The 22,075-nt window shown below is 52.8% G+C and overlaps 1 protein-coding gene across 8 annotated transcripts in view; it reads left to right on the forward strand.

Moving 5' to 3' along the window:
• Positions 1 to 18,248, forward strand: part of LOC113915045 (inner centromere protein) — a 40,059-nt gene extending 21,811 nt beyond the window's left edge. For 5 of the 8 annotated variants that reach the window (XM_027580735.2, XM_027580741.2, XM_027580740.2 and 2 more), the window contains 15 exons: positions 1,055 to 1,106; positions 1,621 to 1,675; positions 1,764 to 1,866; positions 2,838 to 2,889; positions 3,330 to 3,447; positions 3,519 to 3,653; positions 4,186 to 4,197; positions 8,416 to 8,525; positions 8,606 to 8,726; positions 8,915 to 9,037; positions 9,869 to 9,945; positions 10,128 to 10,218; positions 10,361 to 10,468; positions 12,646 to 12,796; positions 14,331 to 18,248. In XM_027580735.2, the coding sequence (XP_027436536.2) occupies positions 1,055 to 1,106; positions 1,621 to 1,675; positions 1,764 to 1,866; positions 2,838 to 2,889; positions 3,330 to 3,447; positions 3,519 to 3,653; positions 4,186 to 4,197; positions 8,416 to 8,525; positions 8,606 to 8,726; positions 8,915 to 9,037; positions 9,869 to 9,945; positions 10,128 to 10,218; positions 10,361 to 10,468; positions 12,646 to 12,796; positions 14,331 to 14,545 (1,523 nt within the window). In that variant the 3' untranslated portion in view covers positions 14,546 to 18,248. The remainder of the gene's footprint in view (positions 1 to 1,054; positions 1,107 to 1,620; positions 1,676 to 1,763; positions 1,867 to 2,837; positions 2,890 to 3,329; positions 3,448 to 3,518; positions 3,654 to 4,185; positions 4,198 to 8,415; positions 8,526 to 8,605; positions 8,727 to 8,914; positions 9,038 to 9,868; positions 9,946 to 10,127; positions 10,219 to 10,360; positions 10,469 to 12,645; positions 12,797 to 14,330) is intronic. The other 3 variants (XM_027580738.2, XM_027580739.2, XM_027580736.2) reach the window with 3 other exon arrangements.
• The last annotated feature ends 3,827 nt before the right edge of the window (positions 18,249 to 22,075 follow it).

The raw sequence follows: 22,075 nt of genomic DNA on the forward strand, positions 1-22,075 counted from the left end.
GGCGCTGCGCAAACTTTCCACCCTACCATACAGAGGATTTGGAAGATAGGTACTTAAATTTAGATTTGATAAAATTTGTAGTTTTTACTCCTTCATCGAGGACATTCTTAAGTGAAACTGGACATTTCTGTGCTGAGTGTGGTGTACAGTTGGCTTCACGACCTCTGTCTGGCGCTCAGCCTCCAGCCGTCTCACCTAGCGTTGCTTTTGAACTTTCAGGGCAAATCCCAGCACAGCGAAAAGGGAAAATTATGTTTTTGTGTTGCCGTGGAAACAGGACTCCACAGATCCCACCTGAAAGGGTCTTGTGCACTTGACTTCCAGGAGTCTGAGAGTATGCTTTGGGAACCACTGGCCTGGACATCCTTCTCCCTGCCAACCCTGCCCCTTTGTGACCTTCTTTTCCTTCACGTTTCAGCCTCTAGACCAGCTCAGTTCCCATCCCCCTTATAGTCTTTCAAAATCCTCTGCTCTCTCCTGTCCTTGCACATACCACATGTCTTTCACAGGATTATTTGACGCTTATATAGACCGGATTGTGGCTTTGTCTGTTTTGCTCACCATTGGGTCCCCAGGGCCTGGGTCAGGGCCTGGTACATAGTAGGGCCTCAAAGAATAATTGTTGAATGAATAAGCTGCTTTGTGTTGGGCCCCATGCTGCATGTTGGGGGCCTGGAATCAGACATTCCCAAGACACTCCCAGCCTGGTGAAGGAGCCAAGATGTGCCCTCGGATGGGCAGGTTGCCAGCTAGGGAGTAGTGGGAGACATAAAACCAACAGCTCTACTGTGGGTGCTAGGAGCAGAGAGAATGTACTCAGGGCCTCTCCACCCAGTGAAGGGAGCGGTCTCTGGGGTGGAGAGGGCCTGGGTCTAGTGAAGGGAGGGGGTCTCTGGGGTCGAGACGGCCCGGGTCTAGTGAAGGGAGGGGTCTCTGAGGTGGAGAGGGTCCAGCTGCAAGTGAAGAGTGGCCAAGTCCCAACCAGCACCTGGGCCTTTTGGACCGGCACCTGGCCAGTTTCTGAGGTATCATTCGTTCATTGTTGTCCCCGCAGGTCACAGTTACCTGGAGAGGTTCCTGAATGTGGAGGTGCCCCAGAAAGTTGGGTGAGTTCAGTTCCAGGACTTGGGGACCTTTCCAGGGCTGGGCAGGGCACATGGATTCTGTGCAGGTGAGCCCCAGGCCTGGAAGCATTTCCTGTACCCAAGCTTTCCCTCCTGGTTGGGGACCGCCTACTGCTGCAGTCTCACCCCATTCTAACCAGGCAGCAGATAACACAGGTGTCAGTCCTGGCCTGGCCGTGACTCTTCTAAGGCTTATCCTGGGGCATGGGCTCCATGGGTTGTCAAATCCACAGGGCCTGCTGGCCCTTCGGTGAATTGAGAGCCGGCCTCACCAGAGACAAGAGACAGTGGCTCATCGGGGCATGCGGGGTTGGGGTGCAGCTGGGAAGGGGCTGACATCCCGAATCAGGCCCCTGGCTCTGGCTGCCGTCCTGGCCTGCCTGGCACTGTGGGTTTGTGACCCAGGCTAGGGCGTCTGATGGGTGGGGGAGGGGCTCCTGTGAGGAGGACTCAGGCCGGCTGAGCGCGTCCCACATGCCTCTTGGTCCGCTTTCAGCCTTGAGCAGAAGCCCAGCGAGGAGGCTGAGCCTGTGGAGGCGGCTGAGCCAGAGGTAAGGCGAGCGGGCCAGGGAGAGGAGGTCTCAAGGGCCTGGGAGTCCCTCCCGGGTGAGACCCCAGCACCTTGGTTCCTCCCCCCAGGTCCCCAAGAACATGCCCCGCAGTGCCACCAAGATCGCCATTAGCACACCTGGCTCGCGGCCTGTGGCTGGTGGCCAGGAAACACCCTCTGAAGGGCAGCAAGGTGAGTCTTTCTGACCTGCCGTGGACAGGGACCAGGGCCGTGCTGGCCTTGGTGGCCTTGGCCTGACTTCCTGTCTGGGGAGAGGGAAGCCCATATCCTGGGCTGTTGGCCAGAGGGTAAATGAGACCCAGGGGTGGTCGATGCCCTTTGGGTCTGTAGGGTACATCGCCCAGCTTTTGGCTGGAGCTGCTGCTGGGCACCATGTCAGTGGCCATGGCTGGTCGGTGTGTGAAGCTGGGGGAGGGCGGGGGGCCTGAATTGGGGCATTGACTGCGAATGTGCCAGGTCAGAGACTTGAGCCCCTCTCCTGGGGGCAGTGAAGAGGACAGGCGAGCTATGGGCTCTGGCACCCCCCGGCTCAAAGGGGGTCAGGGACAAGGGCCGCGCCAGCCCTGTAGCCCACGGGCGAGCTGCAAGGTCCCTTTGGAGAGTGTTAAAACGGGAGAGGGAGATTGGTGCTTGCCCTGAGCAGTGAAACAAAATGTCCTCACCCCACACGCCACGTGGGGACCCTGCACGGGAGCCCTTCCCTCCTCCTGTCATGCCAGCCCCAGCTGATAGGCCTGGAGGAGTGGGGTTTCGAAGCTGGGTGAGGGGTCTGTTAGAGTTTGCAGTTTCCATGGGCTTCTGCTCCTGAAAGGTACCCACCCCCCTGGGTCTCAGTGTTAGAGGTGGACGAGCCATGGTTGGGGTCACCTCAGTAGGATTGTCCTGCCGTTCTTGTCATAGGCGCCAGGCATGGGGGGTGAGGGGTCCACAGGCTGGGCATAGCATGCTGGGCTCTGGATGTCCCCAGATTTCTCAAGGCCAGTCGGTGCTGAGGCTGATGGCTTCTCCCACTGACCAGCCTGGGGTCTGCCAGGAAGAGAGCCTTGCCCCCGCCACAGCTGCTGCTGGGAGTGAGGGTGGGGTGGGGTGGCTGACCCCTCCGAGCTGTCCCTGCAGTCTCACCAAAATTGCCATCTTCACAGGGCCCAAGACCGACCAAGCAGATGGCCCCAAGGAGCCACCCCAGAGTGTCAGGTTTGCATCTGGGCAGGGCTGTGCAGGCAACTATTGTGAGGGGCCCAGAGGGGCCTGAACCTTGAGTCCTTTTTCGGGGAGGGTGGGCATGGGGTCGGGGGCCTCCGCTTCCTCTCGACAGGGGTGGGCCCTAGTACTCTGGCTGCCTGAAGGAGCTGGTTCACTGCTATTGAGACAAACCTGGTCTGGGAGTGGGTGACCAGATCCTGGACCCCGTCCTCTGCATCCGTCTGGCTTTGTGACCTAGGACAGGTCACTTCCCTTCCTCTGGGCAGCAGAGGGGTGGTCAGGGAGACCCTACCTCACCAGTGCTTTTTAGTCTGGAGCCCTATGCTGGGCCCACTTTTGTGCAAAGGGTGACCTTTTATGGGGTGGGGCAGGGGCCCTGCGGCGGGCCCTGGGCTCAGCCCCGTGACGCGACTTTTGCCATGCTGCGGCAGGAGGAAGCGCAGCTACAAGCAGGCAGTGAGTGAGCTGGACGAGGGGCAGCAGCTGGAGGATGAGGAGCTGCAAGCCCCCAGGAGCAAGACCCCCTCCCCGCCCTGTCCGGCCAGCAAGGTGAGTGGGCACCTGCCCTCCCTCGGTGCCCTGCCCTGTGCCTGAGTCCTTACCATGGCCCTCGTCCACAGGTGGTGCGTCCCCTCCGCACCTTCCTGCACACCGTGCAGAGGAACCAGATGCTCATGACCCCGACCTCGGCGCCCCGCAGCAGTGTCATGAAATCCTTCATCAAACGCAACACTCCCCTGCGCGTGGACCCTAAGGTGAGGGAGCCCGTACCCCTGGCCGAGCTTGGCTAGAGCCGTCCCGCCTGTCCCCTTGGCTGCTGGGAGTAGCGTGGACCTGGGCCAAGGCAGCTGGGACCTGGCCCTACTCAAGGGCCAGCTCCATCCTCTATGGCCACGGGCTGCCTCCTCATTTGAGGACGGTCCTGGCTCCTTGGGCTCCGCACTGCGGCGTAGAGGCTCGGCCAGCTCAGCGCGACGCGTGGGCCTCGGGCGCTGAGCCGGGAAGCAGTGGAAACGGCGTAGCCGGCTGTTGCCGTGACTGTCCACCCCCACGCTCCCCACACCCCCTCCGGGGCCTTGAGTAGTTAGGGTGAGGGACACACGTGGACGCTGTGCTCGCTGGGGATGGGGGCTGGTAAGATGGGAGGACGTGGCGGGGGGAGCTGCTGGTGAGAGGCTGCGGGGCCCCAAGCTGATGCTGGCATGGCCAGGAGGGTGGCCTGCTTTCAGGGCGTCCCCCAGCCTGGCATTAACTCCTGGCTCTTTCCTTGTCTCCTCTCCCCCACAGTGCAGCTTCGTTGTAAGTAAAGCCTTTTCCTGCCCCGGTAACCTAGCTGCCCCTAGCACTCACCTGCTTAGCCCTGCTCCTGCAAACCCACCAGCGCCTGTAGAAGCACTAACATGGGAAGTGGAGGGGTGCGGCCAAGGGGGTGGGGGAGCCTGAGGCGCTGGGTGACCGCCTGGAGACGCCCAGCCCTTCCGGGTGTCCTCCCCCTGCAGGGCCTGCCCTCTCTGCCCTTGCCTCTGCTCCCCGGAGGACGAGCGTTGATCTCAGAGCCTCCCTGAAGGCCGAGGAGGCAGAGGGGGCGCGACCTGTGGCTGTTTATGGGGCCACAGCTTGAATTTCCCCACAACACCTCCCTCCCCGCTCCCCAGCACCGGGCTCCTCCCACTCAGGGTCCGGGGGGTAGGGGGGCGGGGGCTGCGAAGAGAACAGAGACGTTGTCTCTGATCCCCAGACCACTGAGCTCGAGCGGGTGGCAGACGGGAGCTACTGCCGTGAGGGGCAGAGCAGTGGGGGGAGCAGGGCTGAAGGCTGGGTCTTGTGGGCGTAGCAGTGGAACCGTCAAGAGCGGCCTCTGAAGGGAAGGCCGCCGAAGCTGTTCTCTTCTCAGGTACCTCAGAGCTGAGCCGGGCCTTGGGCCCTGAGGAAGGAGCCCCAGATAGCCGGGATCGGCTCAGTCTGGGGTCTCGGCTTCCTGGGGTCTCCTTTGTTCCCACTGGCGCTTTGAAGGGCCTCCTACTAGGAGGGCTTCTGCCTCTAGCTGAGGGCCTGGGGCTTGGCGGGTCACGGGGCTTCTCAGCAGCTAGACGGGGTCGGCCCTGAACTTGCCTCTCCTGCAAGGAGGCTGGTCCCCTTCGGTTGAACGAGGCGATGGCATGCCTTCCATTGTGCAGGCAAGCAGGCTGTGTGGCCTTCCACACCTACTTGTGTGCCAGGCCCCTGCTAGGCACCTGGGCCCACGGCAGTGAGCCGGACTTGGACTTGCTCTTCCTACAGAGAACTCCCATGGCCCACACGGACGGCCTGGAACCTGACAGGCCTCGTGGGGGTGACCGAGAGGTCCAGAGAGCTGCCCTTTCCTGCTCTGGGGAGCCCAGGTCCCTCACCGGGCATCTGGGGGTGGGGGGCCAGTTCTCGGTTAGGAGACAGGGGGCCTAGGTGGGTCACAGGGACCTCAGGGCCTTGGACTAGTTGCCTAACCTTTGGCTGAGTTTCCTTTGGCCACAAAAGGAGATGGAGGTCGCTTCCTAGAAATGGATGAGCCAGAGTCCTGTGTTCCAAGCACCCAGCACAGGGCTTGGTATGAAGTGGTTTTTAGTAAAAGGCAGAGAGACGGCTCGGTTGAGGCCCCTGGAGGCAGAAGGAGCCCAACAAGCTTTTGGTTTTCTCACCTGCTGCCTTGGCCCCGATGGCAGCCCCTGGGGAGCAGGGACAACCCAGCCCACCTCGGAGGCTTGGGGGCAGAGGGCTTGGGGGCAGAGGGCGCACATGGATTCTATGACCAGGGCAACTGTTGCTTTCTTCTATGAAATTCACAATGCTCAGGATAGTTTCCCCGACCTGGGTTGGGAAATTTTAGCACTCAAACTTCGGGACTGACACCGGTTTTGCTGAGCCCTATGGGAAGCAGGAGTCTGGTCGGCACTTGGGGCAGGAAGAAAGGGTGGTGGGTGCTCCAGGTGCCACGGGAGCTTTGCCTCCCAGGTGCTTTCCTCGCCGAAGAGCAGGGGGTGGGAGTCGACTTCTGCTTGGGTGACCCTCTTGAACCTGCAGAGTTACACCTTGTAGCAAACGTGGAGTGTTTGCAGCCACTGTTGCTAAGAAATTCTGTTTCAGTATTGCGTTCTTTCCTCTCCATCGTGGGTGGTGACGACCCCCTGCCAGCAGTGGCCCTTCCTGCGTGTCTCTTGGTCCTTCGGGCTCTGTTCGTTTCTCTTCAGTCGCTTTTTCTGTCTGTTTGGATCGGATACATTTTATTGACTTACCTTCATGTTTACTGACATCTGCCTGTCTTTCCCATTCTGCTTTTGGACCTCGGCACTGAATTTTTTATCTCTGTTACTATATTTTGAGCTCTAAAATTTCCAATTTGCTTTTTTCTAGATCTCCTGTTTGCTGAGATTTTCTTTTTTGCCAAGTGTCTTAACGTGATTAACTGTCGAAACATTTCTATAATAGCGGCTGTGACATCTTTGTCAGATAAGTCTAACAACATCTGTCATCTTGGTGTGGGTGGCTGCTGATTGCCTTCACCTGGGAGCTGAGACTTTCCTCAGTCTTCTTTGTGTGCTCAGGAACTGTGGATCATATCCTTGCCATTTTGAATATCATGTTAGGGGGCTGCGTGTTTAAATCTTACAGAGAATGTTGGTATTTTGCTCTGCCAGCGACCCACCGGCTTTGGTTCAGGCTGCAGGTGCCACCCTGCCTGCTGTGGGGTGTGGTTCCGATGTTCAGATTTCAAAGCCTCTGCCGTGCTCTTTGGATCTGTCCTGGGTGTGCTGGTCGGTGGTCAGGATAGGATCTGGCAGGTGGTCTGTGAGTTTAATTCTCCGAAGTTTGTGGTGTCATATTTAGGGTCCGATCTGTGCATCTGCAGCCCGCGCTGCACCTTGGCGTTCACAGACAACCCTACGGTGTTTTCTCCCTCCGTCCTGTATACATTTCCCCTCTCTGGGGTTCCCCCTCTCCGTCCTCCAGCCGGGAAGCTGGGGCTTCAGTTACCCTGCTCTGCTGTGTGCTTCCATGGCCGCATCCAGGGTCACCCGGTGTGGGGTACACAGAGAAGACCAGAAGCCTTGTCACAACCTTCTGGGATCGCAGCTCTGCTGTGTGGAGGGGGAGCTTCTCCTCCCTCAGGGTTTGACTCTGCAGGTTCCTGTAACTGCCGCTGTTCGCACCGCCACAGGGTTCCTTGTGGCCTGGGGCATGAGAGGAGGAAGGAAAGGACAAACCAGAACCGGGATTCTGCATACTCGGAGCATTAGACGTCCCCTTTCCACCCCCTGAGTCGGAACGAGAGGGCCTTTCCCAGAGTCTGTCTGCACCCCACAGGTCCCTTTGGGGTTTCAGACCTCACTGAGTTTAGACTAGAGGAAAAATAATGGTAAACTTCCTGCAGTTCAGTGATGCTTCAAAGCCTGATCTTCCCCCTCTGCGTGCTCACATAGGCTTCACATAGCTGCTCCGTGCCAGTTGGGTTTTATAGGCACATTCAGTGGGAGAGGCTGCGTGGAGCGTGTCTACCCTCAACCAGGAGAAACCCTTCTCTCCATCTTTAAGGGTTGTATTACCTTGGGGCCAGATTTCTAGGTGGGAAATCTGCAGTCAAGGTCAGAGGCCAAAGGCAGATGGACAGTCACTCATGCAGGGAGAGGGGCCTATGGCTGGCCGAGCCCAGAGGTGAGAGTCTGATGGGAGCCAGGAGAGGGGGTTGGGGGGGGAGCGGCTCTGGTCCATGCCCTTGGCCATCAGGGGGCAAGTACAGGTCTTGTCCTTGGCCAGGGAGGGCTCGGAGCCCCCACCTATGCCCTCTGGTTGCCCACTGCTGTGCCTCTGGGGCTTTTCTGGGCATGCGGAGAAGGAGGGGCCCAGCATTGATCTGCTGAACAACCAACTAGTACTTTAAAAAAGTTGTAAAAATCGTTATGTACCTGTATCACAGGGAGTTTGGAAAATATGCCATCCTTAATATATCTCCCCAGCTTGTGGTAATCTGTGTTAGCATTTGGCCATATTTCATTTTTTTTAAATATTGAGAAACACAAAAGAGTGTGTGTGTGTGTGTGTGTGTGTGTGTGTGTGTGTGTGTACACACACATAGTATAAACAGAGCATGGTACGAATAGATGAACACTTATGTACCCACCACCCCCTGTGTAGAACATTAACCCCAACTTCTACAGCTGTCTCTCCCTTCCCGGTCTCATCCTTCCATCTCTTCCCAAGTGCACTTTAACATAGTTCTAATCAGAACATATATCTAATTTTGAGCCTGATTTTTGTGCTGCTGGGACTTGGCAGGGTTCAGTCAAGGGCACTTGGGAGGCCTTATGGTCCCCGACTCCCCAGAAGGACTGCAGCCCCAGGCCTCAATCTGGGGAGGGAGGCATGTTTGGGGATGACTCTGCCTCTCAAGCAGTCCGGCCGGGGCCCCGGGGGGCTCCCCCCCCCCCCTGCTGCACCAGGGCTTTGCTCACCCCCCCCACCCCCTCCCGCCCCGCCCCGCCCCAGGAGAAGGAGCGGCAGCGCCTAGAGAACCTGCGGCGGAAGGAGGAGGCCGAGCTGCTCCGCAGGCAGAAGGTAGAAGAAGACAAGCGGCGGCGGCTGGAGGAGGTGAAGCTGTAAGTGCTCTGGCTCCTGGCCCCCGCCCAGCCCCGGCCCGGCCCTGGCTCGGCTCCCCGTGACTGCCCTGTGCCCGCAGGAAGCGTGAGGAGCGCCTCCGCAAGGTGCTGCAGGCCCGGGAGCGGGTGGAGCAGATGAAGGAGGAGAAGAAGAAGCAGATCGAGCAGAAGTTTGCTCAGATCGACGAGAAGACTGAGAAGGTGCGAGCCTCGGGCTGGTGGGTTGTACCCTGGTGGGCCCCAGGCAGGTCAGACTCGGGGGCCCACGGCTTCTGGGTGCCCCCCTCTCCTCCCCGGGCCATGGGGAACAAGCCGGGTTTGCAGGGGCAGGGGGTGCAGAGTTCTGGGCCCATTCTGCAGGGCTGAGTGAGGAGGGGTGTGCTCTGCAGGCCAAGGAGGAGCGGCTGGCTGAGGAGAAAGCCAAGAAAAAGGCAGCAGCCAGGAAGATGGAGGAGGTGGAGGCGCGCCGGAAGCAGGAAGAGGAGGCCCGGCGGCTCAGGCGGCTCCAACAGGTACGAGGACAGGTGGGCCTCGGGAAGGGTGGGGAAGGCCGGGCCGTGCCACTGCGCACACCCCACTCTGTTGGGTCGGTCTTGGTGGCTCTTGTGGCTTCAAGCCCGGAAGAGGTTCAACAAATGCCTTGGAGACGTGGATGGTGACAGTGACTGGCCTCCCGTGTCCTGTGGACAGTTCGAGGGTTAAGTGTATAGACTCTGGAGCCTGACTTCCAGTCTCGGCTCTGCTGCTTGGCAGCCGTGCGACCCTGGGCGGGTCACCCGACTCGGCGGGGCATCCGTGCCTTCAGGGAACAGGGGTATCTGCTTGATAGGGTTGGTGGGAGGACTGAACATGTCACCTCGAAGAGGAGGGGTTTGCTTCTTCCTGGGGACCGTCAGGCTGAGGACGGTAGGGAACACAGATCTGTCACTAGGGGGTTGTAAACCCTAGTAACCGAAGTGTAGTTAGTATTTGCCGTGCGCCCGGCGCCGCTCGCAGTCTGTCCGCCGTATGGACTCCGCAGCTTGGGGAGCTTGTAGGTATTATACCTGTTGTTCCCGCTTTATCAGTGAGGAAAGCGGGGCCGGAGAGCTTAAGCCACCGGGCCGGGGTCACACAGCCGGGGAGTCTGGCTTCAGCGGCAACCCTTAAGTCCTGGCTGTGCCGCTGAATGAAGAGCAGTGGTGGTGGGGATTCTCGTGGAGCTTTGCCCCGGGGTGTCCCCGCTGGGAGGGGAGCAGGCTTGTCTGGCCGGGCTGTCCTCGCTTCTTCCCGGACCGGCGCCTCTCACGTCGCCAGCCCAGGGCTGGCTGGAGGCCCCCGACCTTTTGCTGTCTGTTCACCAGGACGAGGACGAGCGGCGGCACCAAGAGCTGCTGCAGAAGAAGAAGGAGGAGGAGCAGGAGCGGCTCCGGGCTGAGAGGTGAGGGGCCCCCGCGCCCCAGCCTGGCATCCTGGCGTCGTGCCGCCGCTTCCCTGGGGCCGTGGGGAAGGGAGGCGGCTCCCCCCTCACCTGGGGGTGTGCGAGAGGACGGGCTCTTCTCTGGTCGGGGACTGGGCCAGGGCGCGGCTTCCTGCCCTGACAGGCCCTTGCCGGGTCCTCAGGGAGCAGCAGGAGCGGGAGCGGGAGCGGGAGAAGGCCCTGCGGCTACACAAGGAGCGGCTGCAGCGGGAACTGGAGGAGAAGAAGAAGAAGGTAGCGGGGAGCGGGCCGGGGCTCCCCTGCGGGCTGCAGGCGCTGCCTCTGCCTCGCTGCCTCGCTGCGTGGGGGTGGCCCGAGCCGGGCGGGGGGGGCCCACACGCACGGTCTCTAACGCCCCGCCGCCGCCGGGCCCCAGGAGGAGCAGCAGCGCCTGGCGGAGGAGCGGCTGCAGGAGGAGCAGCAGAGGAGAGCCAGGGAGGCGGCGGCGGCCAGCAAAGGCCTGACTGCGACCGCGGACGCGCAGGTGAGCCCCCCCCACCCCCCACCCCCGGCCGGCTCTGGTTCGTCCCTTCCCAGTGGCTGGAGGCGCGGACTGTGTACTAGGACCACAAGAAAGAGGAAGCATACAGTTGGCCCAACTGTTTTTACCATTTTTGGTATGTATGTTTTCTTACTCTTAAAAGTAGAATTCGTTGTTAAAAAAAGAAGAAACTAAACTTTTTTTAAAGAGTATAAAGTGAAAGAAAGGCACCCTTACAGGAAAACTCGAAGTCTGGTGTCTTTCTATAGTTTGCACACATAAACCTTCTCTACACACGCACACATATACACACACTCATTCTCTCTCTCACGCACACATACACTCATTCTCTCACACGCACACACGCACTCATTCTCCCGCACACTCGCACATACACTCACATACACACATTCACGCACGCACTCGCACACATACACACACACACTCATTCTCTCTCACACATATTCATTCTCTCACGAACACTCACACACATATACACTCATTCTCACACACATTCACAAACACTCTCGCACACATATACACGCACTCATTCTCACGCACACACTCATTCTCTCACGCACACACTCGCACACATGTACACACTCATTCTCACATGCACACACATACACACGCTCATTCTCTCACATTCATTCTCATGCACACTCGCACACATATACACACGTTCATTCTCTCACACACACATTCTCACGCACACACTCGCACACATGTACACGCGCTCATTCTCTCACACATTCATTCTCTCTCACGCACACACTCGCACACATGTACACGCACTCATTCTCAACGCGCACACACACACACACACACACATACATACACTCATTCTCTCTCACACTCACATGCACATGCGCAGAGTTTTCAGTGAGCACTGCTGTACATACTGTCAGTCTGCTCGGGCTCCTGCCACAAACTGCCACACTGGGTGGCTTCAGCAACAGTTCTGGAGGCCGGACGTCCAAGGCCAAGGCGCCAGCAGATTCAGCGGCCGGTGAGCGTCCTCTCCCTGGCTCACAGACGGCGGTCCTCTCCCCATGTCCTCCCATGGCTGGGGGGAGGGGGCTCTCTGGGGACTGTGTTCCAAAGGCACTGATCTCACTCATGTGGCCTCCACTCTTGTGACCTAATCACCTCCAAAGGCCCCACTTCTCAATACCATCACACTAGGGGGGAGGATTTAACAGAAGAATTTGGGGGGTGTGGGGGGCACAAACATTTAGTCTATAACATATACCAATTTGGCCATTTGAATTTTTTCCTCCTTTTTTTTCCCCTTTCATTTAGTATGTTGTAGACATCTGTGTGTTTCAGCACTTGTAAATCTCCTATTTGACGGCTGTGTACCAGTTACTTGTACCAGAATTTTTTTTTTTTAAGATTTTATTTATTTGTTTACAGTGTGAGCAGGTGGGGAGGGAGAGGGAGAGAGCATCTCAGGCACACTGTGTGCTGAGCGCGGAGCCCAACGCGAGGCTCTATTTCAGGAACCTGAGATAATGACTTAAGCTGAAATCAAGAGTCAGACACTCAACTGACTGAGCCACCCAGGCGCCCCTTGAACCAGAATTTCTTTAACAAGCCCTGGTGAGCGCCTGGGTGGCTCAGTCGTTAAGCGTCTGCCTTCGGCTCAGATGATCCGAGGGTCCTGGGATCGAGTCCCACATCAGGCTCCCTGCTCCGCGGGAAGCCTGCTTCTCTCTCTCCCACTCCCCCTGCTTCTCTTCTCTCTCTCGCTGTCTCTCTCTGTCAAATAAAAACAAAACAAAACAAAAAAACAAGCCCTGGTAACAGCTTGATATTCTTATAAACAAAATGTATGTTTTCGTTGCGGTACAGTTTATGATAATGAAATGAACCAAATGTTCATCTATAACAGATGGTTAAAAAAAAGTACCAATCATGGGGTTCCCAGGGGAGTATCCTGGGCTGTTGGAAAGGGGACACACTGACCAGACAGAACGTTTGCAAAACACTTCAACTTGAAAAAGGAAGACACAGTCATGTATGTGGTGTGACTTTTTTAAATTAAAAAGCGAACCCCTGAACCGTTTTTATTCCCCATGAAGTGAGGGGTGCTGACTAGAGCCCCAGCACTCCTCAGCGGTGAGAGATGCAGGAATGCGGGGGGAGGGGGAGCTGACGGCCACGTTTGTCTTCTCCAGTCTCCAGCTTGTACCTCCTATCAGATGACGCCACAGGGCCACAGGGCCCCCCCCAAGATCAACCCAGATAACTACGGGATGGATCTGAATAGTGATGACTCCACCGATGATGAGGCCCATCCCCGGAAGCCCATCCCCACCTGGGCCAGAGGTGAGCAGGGCCCAAAGTTCCCCGGGAGACCTGGGTCCTCACTTGTGACATCTAGGACCCTGGAGGTAGTGGCTCGGCAGCTGTGGGTGTCAGGAGGCTGTTGTACCCACGGGCTGGCAGACTGAAGCATTGGCCCAACAAGCCTGCGTTGGGCCTTGGGATGTGCCCAGGGAGGGGTGGGCACTCTATGGCCAGTGGGCTCATCTGAGGACCAGATCAACAGTGTTGGGCACCTCTGTTCTCAACAAATGAGTTAAATGATGGCTGGCTGCAGGCAGGCATGGTGCTGGGTGTTCTAGCTTGGGCTCTAGGCCCCTCCTTGGAGCCCCACCCGATGGGCCAGCTGAGAGTTGGACCCCAATAAGCAGCTTAGGGTAGGAATAGCGCCAAGAGGGGTAACAGATTTTAGGCAGCGCCCCAAGAGCTGAAGGCAGCTGGGGAAGCCCCAGGGCAGGGGCACTTGAGCAGGATTTGACCCCAGAGTTTACAAGCCCCAGTGTCTAAACAGGAGTGTGGGTGAGGGTGATCAGGCCACCGCCGACCAGGGCGCAGGGCCTACTGGGAAAGGGGCGGGGCCCGTGCATACAGTGGGCACTTTTTATAGAGTGTGCTGAGCTGGGGGTCAGGGTGGGATGCAGTCTCACTCTCCAGCGAGAAGGGCCCAGAGCCCCGTCGGGGATCAGCTTTCTAGAGAAGACAACTTGCTTCGGTATCACCTCATTTGAACTCCATGTTAGCCAGAATCTGATTTGGTCTCCCTAACTTCTGACTTCAGGTCATTTGGGAGGTGGCAGCAGGCAGGGGGGTGAGCATGGCTGAGGAGCCAGATGGCCGACAGAGCCACCTAATGGTGGTTGACCTTCGCCAGCTTACTTAAACTGGCTCAGTTTTCTCATCTGTGAAATGGGGGTGATGCCAGCTGAGGGGGGTTATTTAGGATGAAGTGAGTTAGTGTTTGTAAGCGGCGGGCACATTTTCCACCTCCTGACCCCCCAGGGTCCTCCTAAAGCCTTGTTGACAGGGTTGTGTGCCACCCACAGCTGTGTCCCGGGGGCCCCGTTGGTAAGCACCCTGCGCCACGGGACCAGGGGTGGGGGCTGGGGAGAGAAGCAGCCGAGCATAGCAGTCAGGGACGGCGGTGTGTGCTTAACGTTCTGGAGCTAGACTGGTCTCCAGACCCCAGCTCCCCACTCACTAGCCGTGTGCCTCTGGGCAAATCTCCCCGTTATAAAGTGGGGAGAATAAAGGAGCTGCCTCCTTGGTGGTTGTGGGGGTAATGAGGTCAGGCAGTGAGGGCCCCACGCGGGGCCCGGCTTATGTGAGCGCCTGAGGACCCGTGTTCAGGCAGAGCTGCCGGAGGATGGCAGTGGGAACAGGCAGGAAGAGCATTTTTAGGGAAGAGGGCTCTGAGACAGGAGGTCGTGTGGCAGAGGTGGGGGCGTGCTGGGGTGGAGAGGGTGATGAGGGGATGGGGGATGGGGGGGGCTCATGAGGCGCCCCAAGGCAGTGACCTGACCCTCCGTGTCCCCCACAGGCACTCAGCTAAGCCAGGCCATCATCCACCAGTACTACCACCCCCCGAACCTGCTCGAGCTCTTTGGAACCATTCTCCCACTGGACTTGGAGGACATCTTCAAGAAGAGCAAGCCCCGCTACCACAAGCGCACCAGCTCTGCTGTCTGGAACTCGCCGCCCCTGCTGGGCGCCAGGATCCCCAGCAGCCTGGCCTACAGCCTGAAGAAGTACTGAGGCCCCCAGGCCTTCTCGGCAGTCTCCGCCCCTGTGTGTGTCTGTCCGCCCCTCTGGTGGTCTGGTGCCATCCTGCCTGGTGTTCTGTCTCTGGGGCTTTGCCATGTGTATATAAATGTCCTCTGTGTGCTGCAGGTAGAATGTGGCCCAGGCCTGTTTGGAGGCTGCACTCGGTGGGCGGTTGGGGGAGAACCAGCCCAGCCCCACCTGGCCTGCAGACAGCACTCTGTAAATAGATTGTTATAATTCAGCAGAATTTTAGCCTCTAGTGTTCGAGAGCTAGATTAATAAAGTCTGTTCCTTCAAGCCTGCTGTGGGTCTTGTGGAGATGGGGGGCCTTGGCAGAATGCCCTGGACCCTGGCCCTGCAGCCACATGTCTCAGGCCACTGATGGGCGGGGGGCCCCAAGGGACTTTGCCTTTTCCTGGGGTGTACTTCTAGGTCACCCGGGTCCCACGTCAAGATGCTGATGCGGTGGGTGATTCTGATCCTGTCCTTGGGCAATGCTAAGACACAGGTCAGTTACTGGCACAATGGGGCAGGTGAAGCTACTTTCTGATTTTCTGGAGAGCCCCCTGTTTGTAAAGGGGAGCTTGTTCCGTGGGAAAGACATGGGGTTGAGGTCAGGAGGACCGGGCTCTTGACACAGCTGTGCCACCTAGGACAGTCCCTCAGCCCCACGGGCTCCGCCCTAGGCACGCGGATGGTCAAAGGACCTGACGAGGTGTGCAACACAGCTAAAGCAGGAGCTCTGATTAGAAAGATGTCTCCTGAAACCACGTTGGGTCCAGTGCTGGCAAGCAGTTGAGATGTTTCTCCAACAAATCCAGGCAGCTGCTCATTGAATGCTTAGTGTCAAGAACTTAGTGGCTCTGGTGCTGTCCCTTAGCTGCAGTGGCCACCTCCTTCTCATCTGCTGCCCCACCCCGAGAACGGGTTGGCGAACTATGGCCTCGTGGGCCAAATGAAACCGCAGTCAGTTTTTGTTTTGTAACAAATACCTGTTTTCTCCGGCTGCTCCGCTGAGGGCAGAGTTAAGTAGTTGTAACAGAGGCCTTATGGCCCACAAAGCTGAAGATACTGTGCCCCTTTACAGAAAGTTTGCTGACCCCTGCTTTAGGACAAAAATACAGGCTAAGTTCAAGAGTGCTTGAAAAATGAGGACATAGTGAACATGCACAACAGACTGAAGTTGAGAGGAATCCACCCATTAAAAAAAAATTTGATGCTTCATTCAAATATGGTGCACAATTCAAATTGGTTCCATATGCTCTTGGACTAGAAACTGTTGTGTGGAGCCCATTGGCGAGGGCGTCTTTACCTAGAATTGATCAATTTTTTTTCTTTTATGGACTGTACTTTTTTGGTACCACGTCTTAGTCATCTTTGTCTAGCCCCAGTTCTCAAAGCTTTCCTCTTATGTTTTCTTCTAAGTGTTTTATAGTTTTACAAATACTACATTTAGCTTTATGATCTACTTGGAGTTAGTTTTTTTAAAGTGTGAGGTTTCTGTTTTTGGCTTATTTGGTTTTGGGGGGCAATATGTCCAGTTGTTCCAGGACCATTTTGTTGAAAAGACTGTTGTTTGTTTTCCACTGAATTTCTTTTGCATCTTTGTCAAGAATCAGTTAGCCCTATTTGTATGGGTCTATGTCTGGACTTTGTATTCTCTTCCATTGGTCTGTGAGTCTCTCCTGTTACCAATACCACATCGTCAAAGTTACTGTAGCTTGTATCCATCTTAAAAATCCGTTTGTATGATTCCTCTAGTTTTATTCTTCCTTTTCAGAATTATATTCACTTTTCCATCAATTTTGCCTCTCCATCTAAATTTCAGGATGAGCTTATTTATACAAAAATGTTGCTGGGATTTTGATTGGAATTACATTAAATCTGTAGATAAGTTTGGGGAGAACTCACATATGATGGTGAGTCTTCTAAACCGTCATCTGACTTGTCTCTCCATTTATTTGCATCTATGGCTTCTGCCATCAGCGTTTCATAGTCTCAGCATACAGATCCTGTACAAGTTTTGTTGGACTTATAGCTAAGTATTTCATTTTCTTGGAGTTACTATAAATGGTATTGTTTTTCTAATTTTGGTTCCCAGTTATTCATTGCTGATATATAGAAATACAATTGATTTTTGTGTGTTGACCTTGTATCTTGTGATGCAACTAAAGCAGTGTGTAGAGCAGTGTGTAGAGGGGCATTTATAGTACTAAATATCTGTGTTAGATGAAAGGTGTTGAATCAGTGACTTCCGCTTCCACTTTAAGAAATTAGAAAAAGAAGAGCGAATAAAAGTATAAGCAGAAGAAGGGAAATAATGAAGGTAGAGCAGAAATCTATGACATTGGAGAGAGAAAAATAATAGGGAAAATTTAACTAAACCAAAAAAGCTGAGTCTTTGAGAAGCTCAAAAAAAAAAAAAATCATAAACCTCTAACTGGATCGATCGGCAGCAAAAGAAACAAATGGCCAGTGTCAGGAATGAGAGGTACAACCATTATAGATTCTGTAGTTATTAAAACAACAGAAAGAATACTATGAGCAACTTATAATGAATTGGACAATTTAGATGAACACAAATTCTTTGGAAGATCCAAATTATTTTAGTTCAATCAAGAAGAAATAGAAAACCTAAATAGCTCTACTTATGAAAGAAATTGAATCTCACAAAGACTACTCTAGACCTAGATTACTTTAGTGGTAAATGCAACCACGTATTCAGGAAAGACATTAACACCAGTTCTACATAACCTCTTTCAGGAAATTAAAGAGGAAAGAATATTTTCCGCTCCATCAGTGAGGCCAACATTGCCCTGATCCCAAAACCATACGAAGACACTGGAAGAAGGGAAAATTAGATACCTATCCCTCAAAAATCTCAACACACAAATTCTTAAAATTATAGTAAGTTAAATCCAACAAGTTCTATAAAGAGGATAATACATCTTAACCAAATAGGGTTTATCCCAAGAATGCAAAGTAGGTTTAACATGTGAAAGTCAACTAATGTAATTTGCCATATTAATACAGGAGGAAGACTGTGTGATTAATAGATGCAGAAAGTGCATTTGACAATTCAACGCTAATTTGTGATAAAAGCTCTAAGCAAATTAGAATTTTTTTTGGTCTCATATTCAACTCTGCCTCTCCCATTAAGCTGAAGGTATGGCCAATAATATGACTTAAATTTAAGTATCTCAAAAAATAAATGAGTGAATGAATTATAACATGCAAATTAGAATCTAAAAGGAATTTCCTTGGTTTGATAAACCACATCTACAACAACAACAAAAAACTCCAGCAAACATCATGGTGACTGTCTTACTAATAGGTCCAATGCAAAGATGTCCACTCATTACTTCTGAACATTTTACTGGAGGTTCTAGCCAGTGCAATAGGACAGAAAAAAGGCAGGAGAGAGGAAGGATTACAACTATATTCAGAGACAACTTGTGCAAAATCTGGTAGTGTCTACCGGGATGAGTATGTGAGTTTAGCATGGTTGTCGGATACAAAATTAATATAAAAAAAATCACATGTATTTCTTTTTTTTTAAGTTTAACATTTTAATTGGAAACAGTTCATATGCCCATCCAGTGGAAGCTCAGATAAGCAAAGTGCAATAAACAGAATGAAATATCACACAGAAGTCTCTGTATAATGGAATATTATGCAGCCATCAAAAGGAATGAAATCTTGCTATTTGCAATGACGTGGATGGAACTGGAGGGTATTATGCTGAGCGAAACAAGTCAATCAGAGACAGACAAGTATATGACCTCACTGATATGAGGAATTCTTAATCTCAGGAAACAGGGTTGCTGGAGTGGTGGGGGGTGGGAGGGATGGGGTGGCTGGGTGATAAGACATTGGGGAGGGTATGTGCTATGGTGAGCGCTGTGAATTGTGCAAGACTGTTGAATCACAGATCTGTACCTCTGAAACAATAATACATTATATGTTAAAAAAAAAGGATAGCAGGAGGGGAAGAATGAAGGGGCGAAATCGGAGGGGGAGACGAACCATGAGAGACTATGGACTCTAAGAAACAAACTGAGGGTTCTAGAGGGGAGGCGGGTGGGGGGGATGGGTTAGCCCGGTGATGGGTATTGAAGAGGGCACGTACTGAATGGAGCACTGGGTGTTATACGCAAACAATGAATCATGGAGCACTACATCAAAAACTCAAGGTGTAATGTATGGTGATTAACATAACAAAAAAGTCTGTATAAATCAACATGAAAAGGTATCTTAGATATTTGAAAGGGAAAAAACAAATTACAAAATAAGTACAGTGAATCCATTGTCAAACATTTTTTTCTAAACTATGTAGTATTTTTGCAAATATTGTTTTTGTAATATAAAAACAATAAAATTAATGATAATGTTCAAAACATTCACTAAATCACTTAATCACATCTACTTCTATATACTTACCTTGCACAATCAGAAATCAATATTAAGAAACATTGCATTTTATGATAATGTCAGAAATTATCAAAATCTTAGGAGTAAATTTGACAAGAGATGTGAAAGACCTATCCATTAAAACATAAAACATTTCTGAGAGCAGTTAATGGAGACCTAAATGGGACATACATAGCGTTCGTGGATTGGAAGCAATTTTTTTAAGATGTCAATTTCTTCCAATTTGATCTATAGATTTAATGCAATGCAATTTGAAAGCCCAAATAGGATTTTTTTTGGCAGAAGTCTATGAAAAATGTGGTTTTGAAATGTATATTTAACTTCAAAGGACCTACAATAGCCGAAACAACTTTGAAAAAGAAGAACAAATTTGGAGGGGCTACGTACATACCTTCAAGACTCACTCTACAGTTACAACGTTAAGAATGGTATGGTATTGGTGTAAGGATAGACAAATCAGTGGAACTATACGGAGTCCAGAAACAGAACTACATACATATAATCACTTGGTTTTCGACAAAAGTGGAAAGGCAATTCAGTGTGGGGAAAGATATTCAACAAATTGTCCTGGAGCAATTGGATATGTTAAAAAAAATCTGCAACCCTTCCTCACATCATATATCAGATTTAATTCATGATAGATCATAGGCCTAAATGTACAACTCCCAGAAGAAAACGGGACAAAATCATAGTGTTTGTATTTGGTACAAATTTCTTACACTTGACACAACAAGTATGAACTATAAAAGAAAAAGTCTACGTTGGATGGGTATAAAGGTAAAAGTCAATCAAAATCAACAACTTTTTCCTCTTTAAGAGTTGCTATTATTCAACATCTTCTCTCCTGCCCTCCGCATGAGTGGAATGGTGCAAATAACCTATCCTATCATGTTCCTGGATATAGCACTGGGAATGATCTTCACCACGTGGTCACGGTGAGGGTGAATGACACAGGTTCGTGTAGATTCTCTTGCTTCAGTAGGACCCGCCCAGCCAACCTTACCCCTAACCCCACCCGCTTGCCTACCTGGTACTCTTCCTCTTGTTGGGCCCCAGCTAGTTGCCTGTCCCATGAGACTTCACCTGTCTCCCTCAGGTAGACCAAGGTACAGCTTCTTTCTGGTTCCATCTGGGCTTCTTCACAGCACAGGCCTCAGTGTCTGTGCTGCAATGAACCGTGAGCCACCAGCACCCCCCCCTGCAGCTTTGGTCTGCTGAGCAATGGTGAATGTTGGGTAAACTCAGCTTGGGCAAGAGCCCTGGCAGGCTCTGCTTCCTCTGGGCTTCCACGATGCAAACATTTCTCCAGAAGGTTTAGGAAAGAAGGAAGACCAGGCATGAGAAGGGAGGTTGGTCATAACCTGTATTACAAAGGTTTCCCATCTCTCCCCAGATCTCAAGTTATTGTCCTGTCTGAGCTGCTTGGAGCTTAATTCTGAGGTTCCCTTAGATATCTACAGAGCCGGATAGCAGCACCCAGAACCATAGAAAGCTGAGTTACTCTAGGCCTGAGGTTTTTGTATTTGTCACTGAGAAGTACAAACTCAGTTGCCCCCAACCAAGTAGCCAATAATTTACTTGGCCAACCCAGCCAAATCCCCACTCCTGCCCAATTATTTTGAACATTCTCAACCAAAGAAATCTGCCTTACATGCCGTAAAGAGGAAGTAAACTCATTTTCTTGCAATGGGGAACTTTTAGGATAGTCACACCTTCCTTTGGTACTTGCCTCAATTGCAATTTATTCAGCCTGGAAAAGTGGATGTGAAGGCCAACACTTTCAAAGGACCCAACTTCATAGCCACTTGGCTTGATCTAGGTGCCTACCATCGTCCCTGGATGGACAACTTGTGTGGCTCCCAATCCTCTCCCTCTTACCCCAGTACCCCTGATTATTTCAGCCACCATGCCACCCTCTTCCACCCATAGCACCCAGCCCTCACTGGGTCCACCTCTGTAGGAGATCCCAGCAGGGCAGAGCCTAGCCAAGAAAGCAATTGCAGTGTTTTTATTGAGAGGAGCCAAGGAAAGGTGGCAATGAAGTGGGTCCAGGTGAAGATGGTGGCCCTTGAGGGAACAGGACTGTGTCCCCACTCAGGCCCAGCCCTTAGGAGCTCCGGTGGGAAGCACACTCCCTGTGGAGCTCCTGTCCTCAGGACTGGGTGCCACTGGCCCTTCACCAGCTGTGTCTCATGCTTTGCTGCAATAGATCAAGAAGAGTGACTCAGGGAGAGAACACAACATGGCAGTAATTCATCCAGTAAACTCACTCTGTCGGGGCCAAGGATGTGGGATTTGTCATCCAGCCCCACCTAAGTCTTCCTGGGGAATAGTGTAGGAGTATGGATAATAAAGCACCTACTGTGTGTGAGGCATGGTGCACGGTGCTTGGCCTTGGTTGTGTTCTTCAATCACATCTGTTCTCCAAGATGGGGGCTGGTATTATTTTCATCTTCCTCTTAAGCTTTTGGAAAGTGAGACTGAAAACGTTAGTCACTTGTTCAAGGTCAAATGGCTTGTGCAAGGCCCTGGGCAAGTTGTAGGTTTCAGTGGAGACACAAAGGTGAGGCTGGCCAGTTCTACCCCCTGTGTCCTATCGCCCTCAACCTACGTGGGTAAATCAAGGCATGCTTTGGGGAGGTTACTTGAGTGGAAGCTTGAAGGACTCACTGGAGTGTGTCAGGTAGGTGAGGTGGGGAGCAGCATGTGTGTATACTGGTTCTGACCTGCACAGCGGATTGGGTGAAGGATATAGGAATGGTTCCTTACCCCCCCAAGCAATATCTGTGGGCTTTATCTGTAGGATGCATGTAAGAAGAGAGCTCTCACAGTGAGAATTAAGTGAAATCCCATCACCTGTATGTCTTCTTCAGGAAAAAGAAATGTCTGTTCAGGGCTTCTGCCCATTTTTAAATTGAATTGTTTTGTGTTTTTGCTATTGAGCTGTAGGAGTTCATTTTACATCCTAGATATGAAATCTCTCATCAGCTATGGGATTCGCAAATATTTTCTCCCATTCAGTAGGTTGCCGTTCATTTTGTTACCGATTTCCTCTGCTATGCAGAACTTTTTAGTTTGATGTGGTCCCAC

The sequence above is a fragment of the Zalophus californianus genome, chromosome 11 (genome assembly GCF_009762305.2).
Source record: "Zalophus californianus isolate mZalCal1 chromosome 11, mZalCal1.pri.v2, whole genome shotgun sequence".
Lineage (NCBI taxonomy): Eukaryota > Metazoa > Chordata > Mammalia > Carnivora > Otariidae > Zalophus > Zalophus californianus.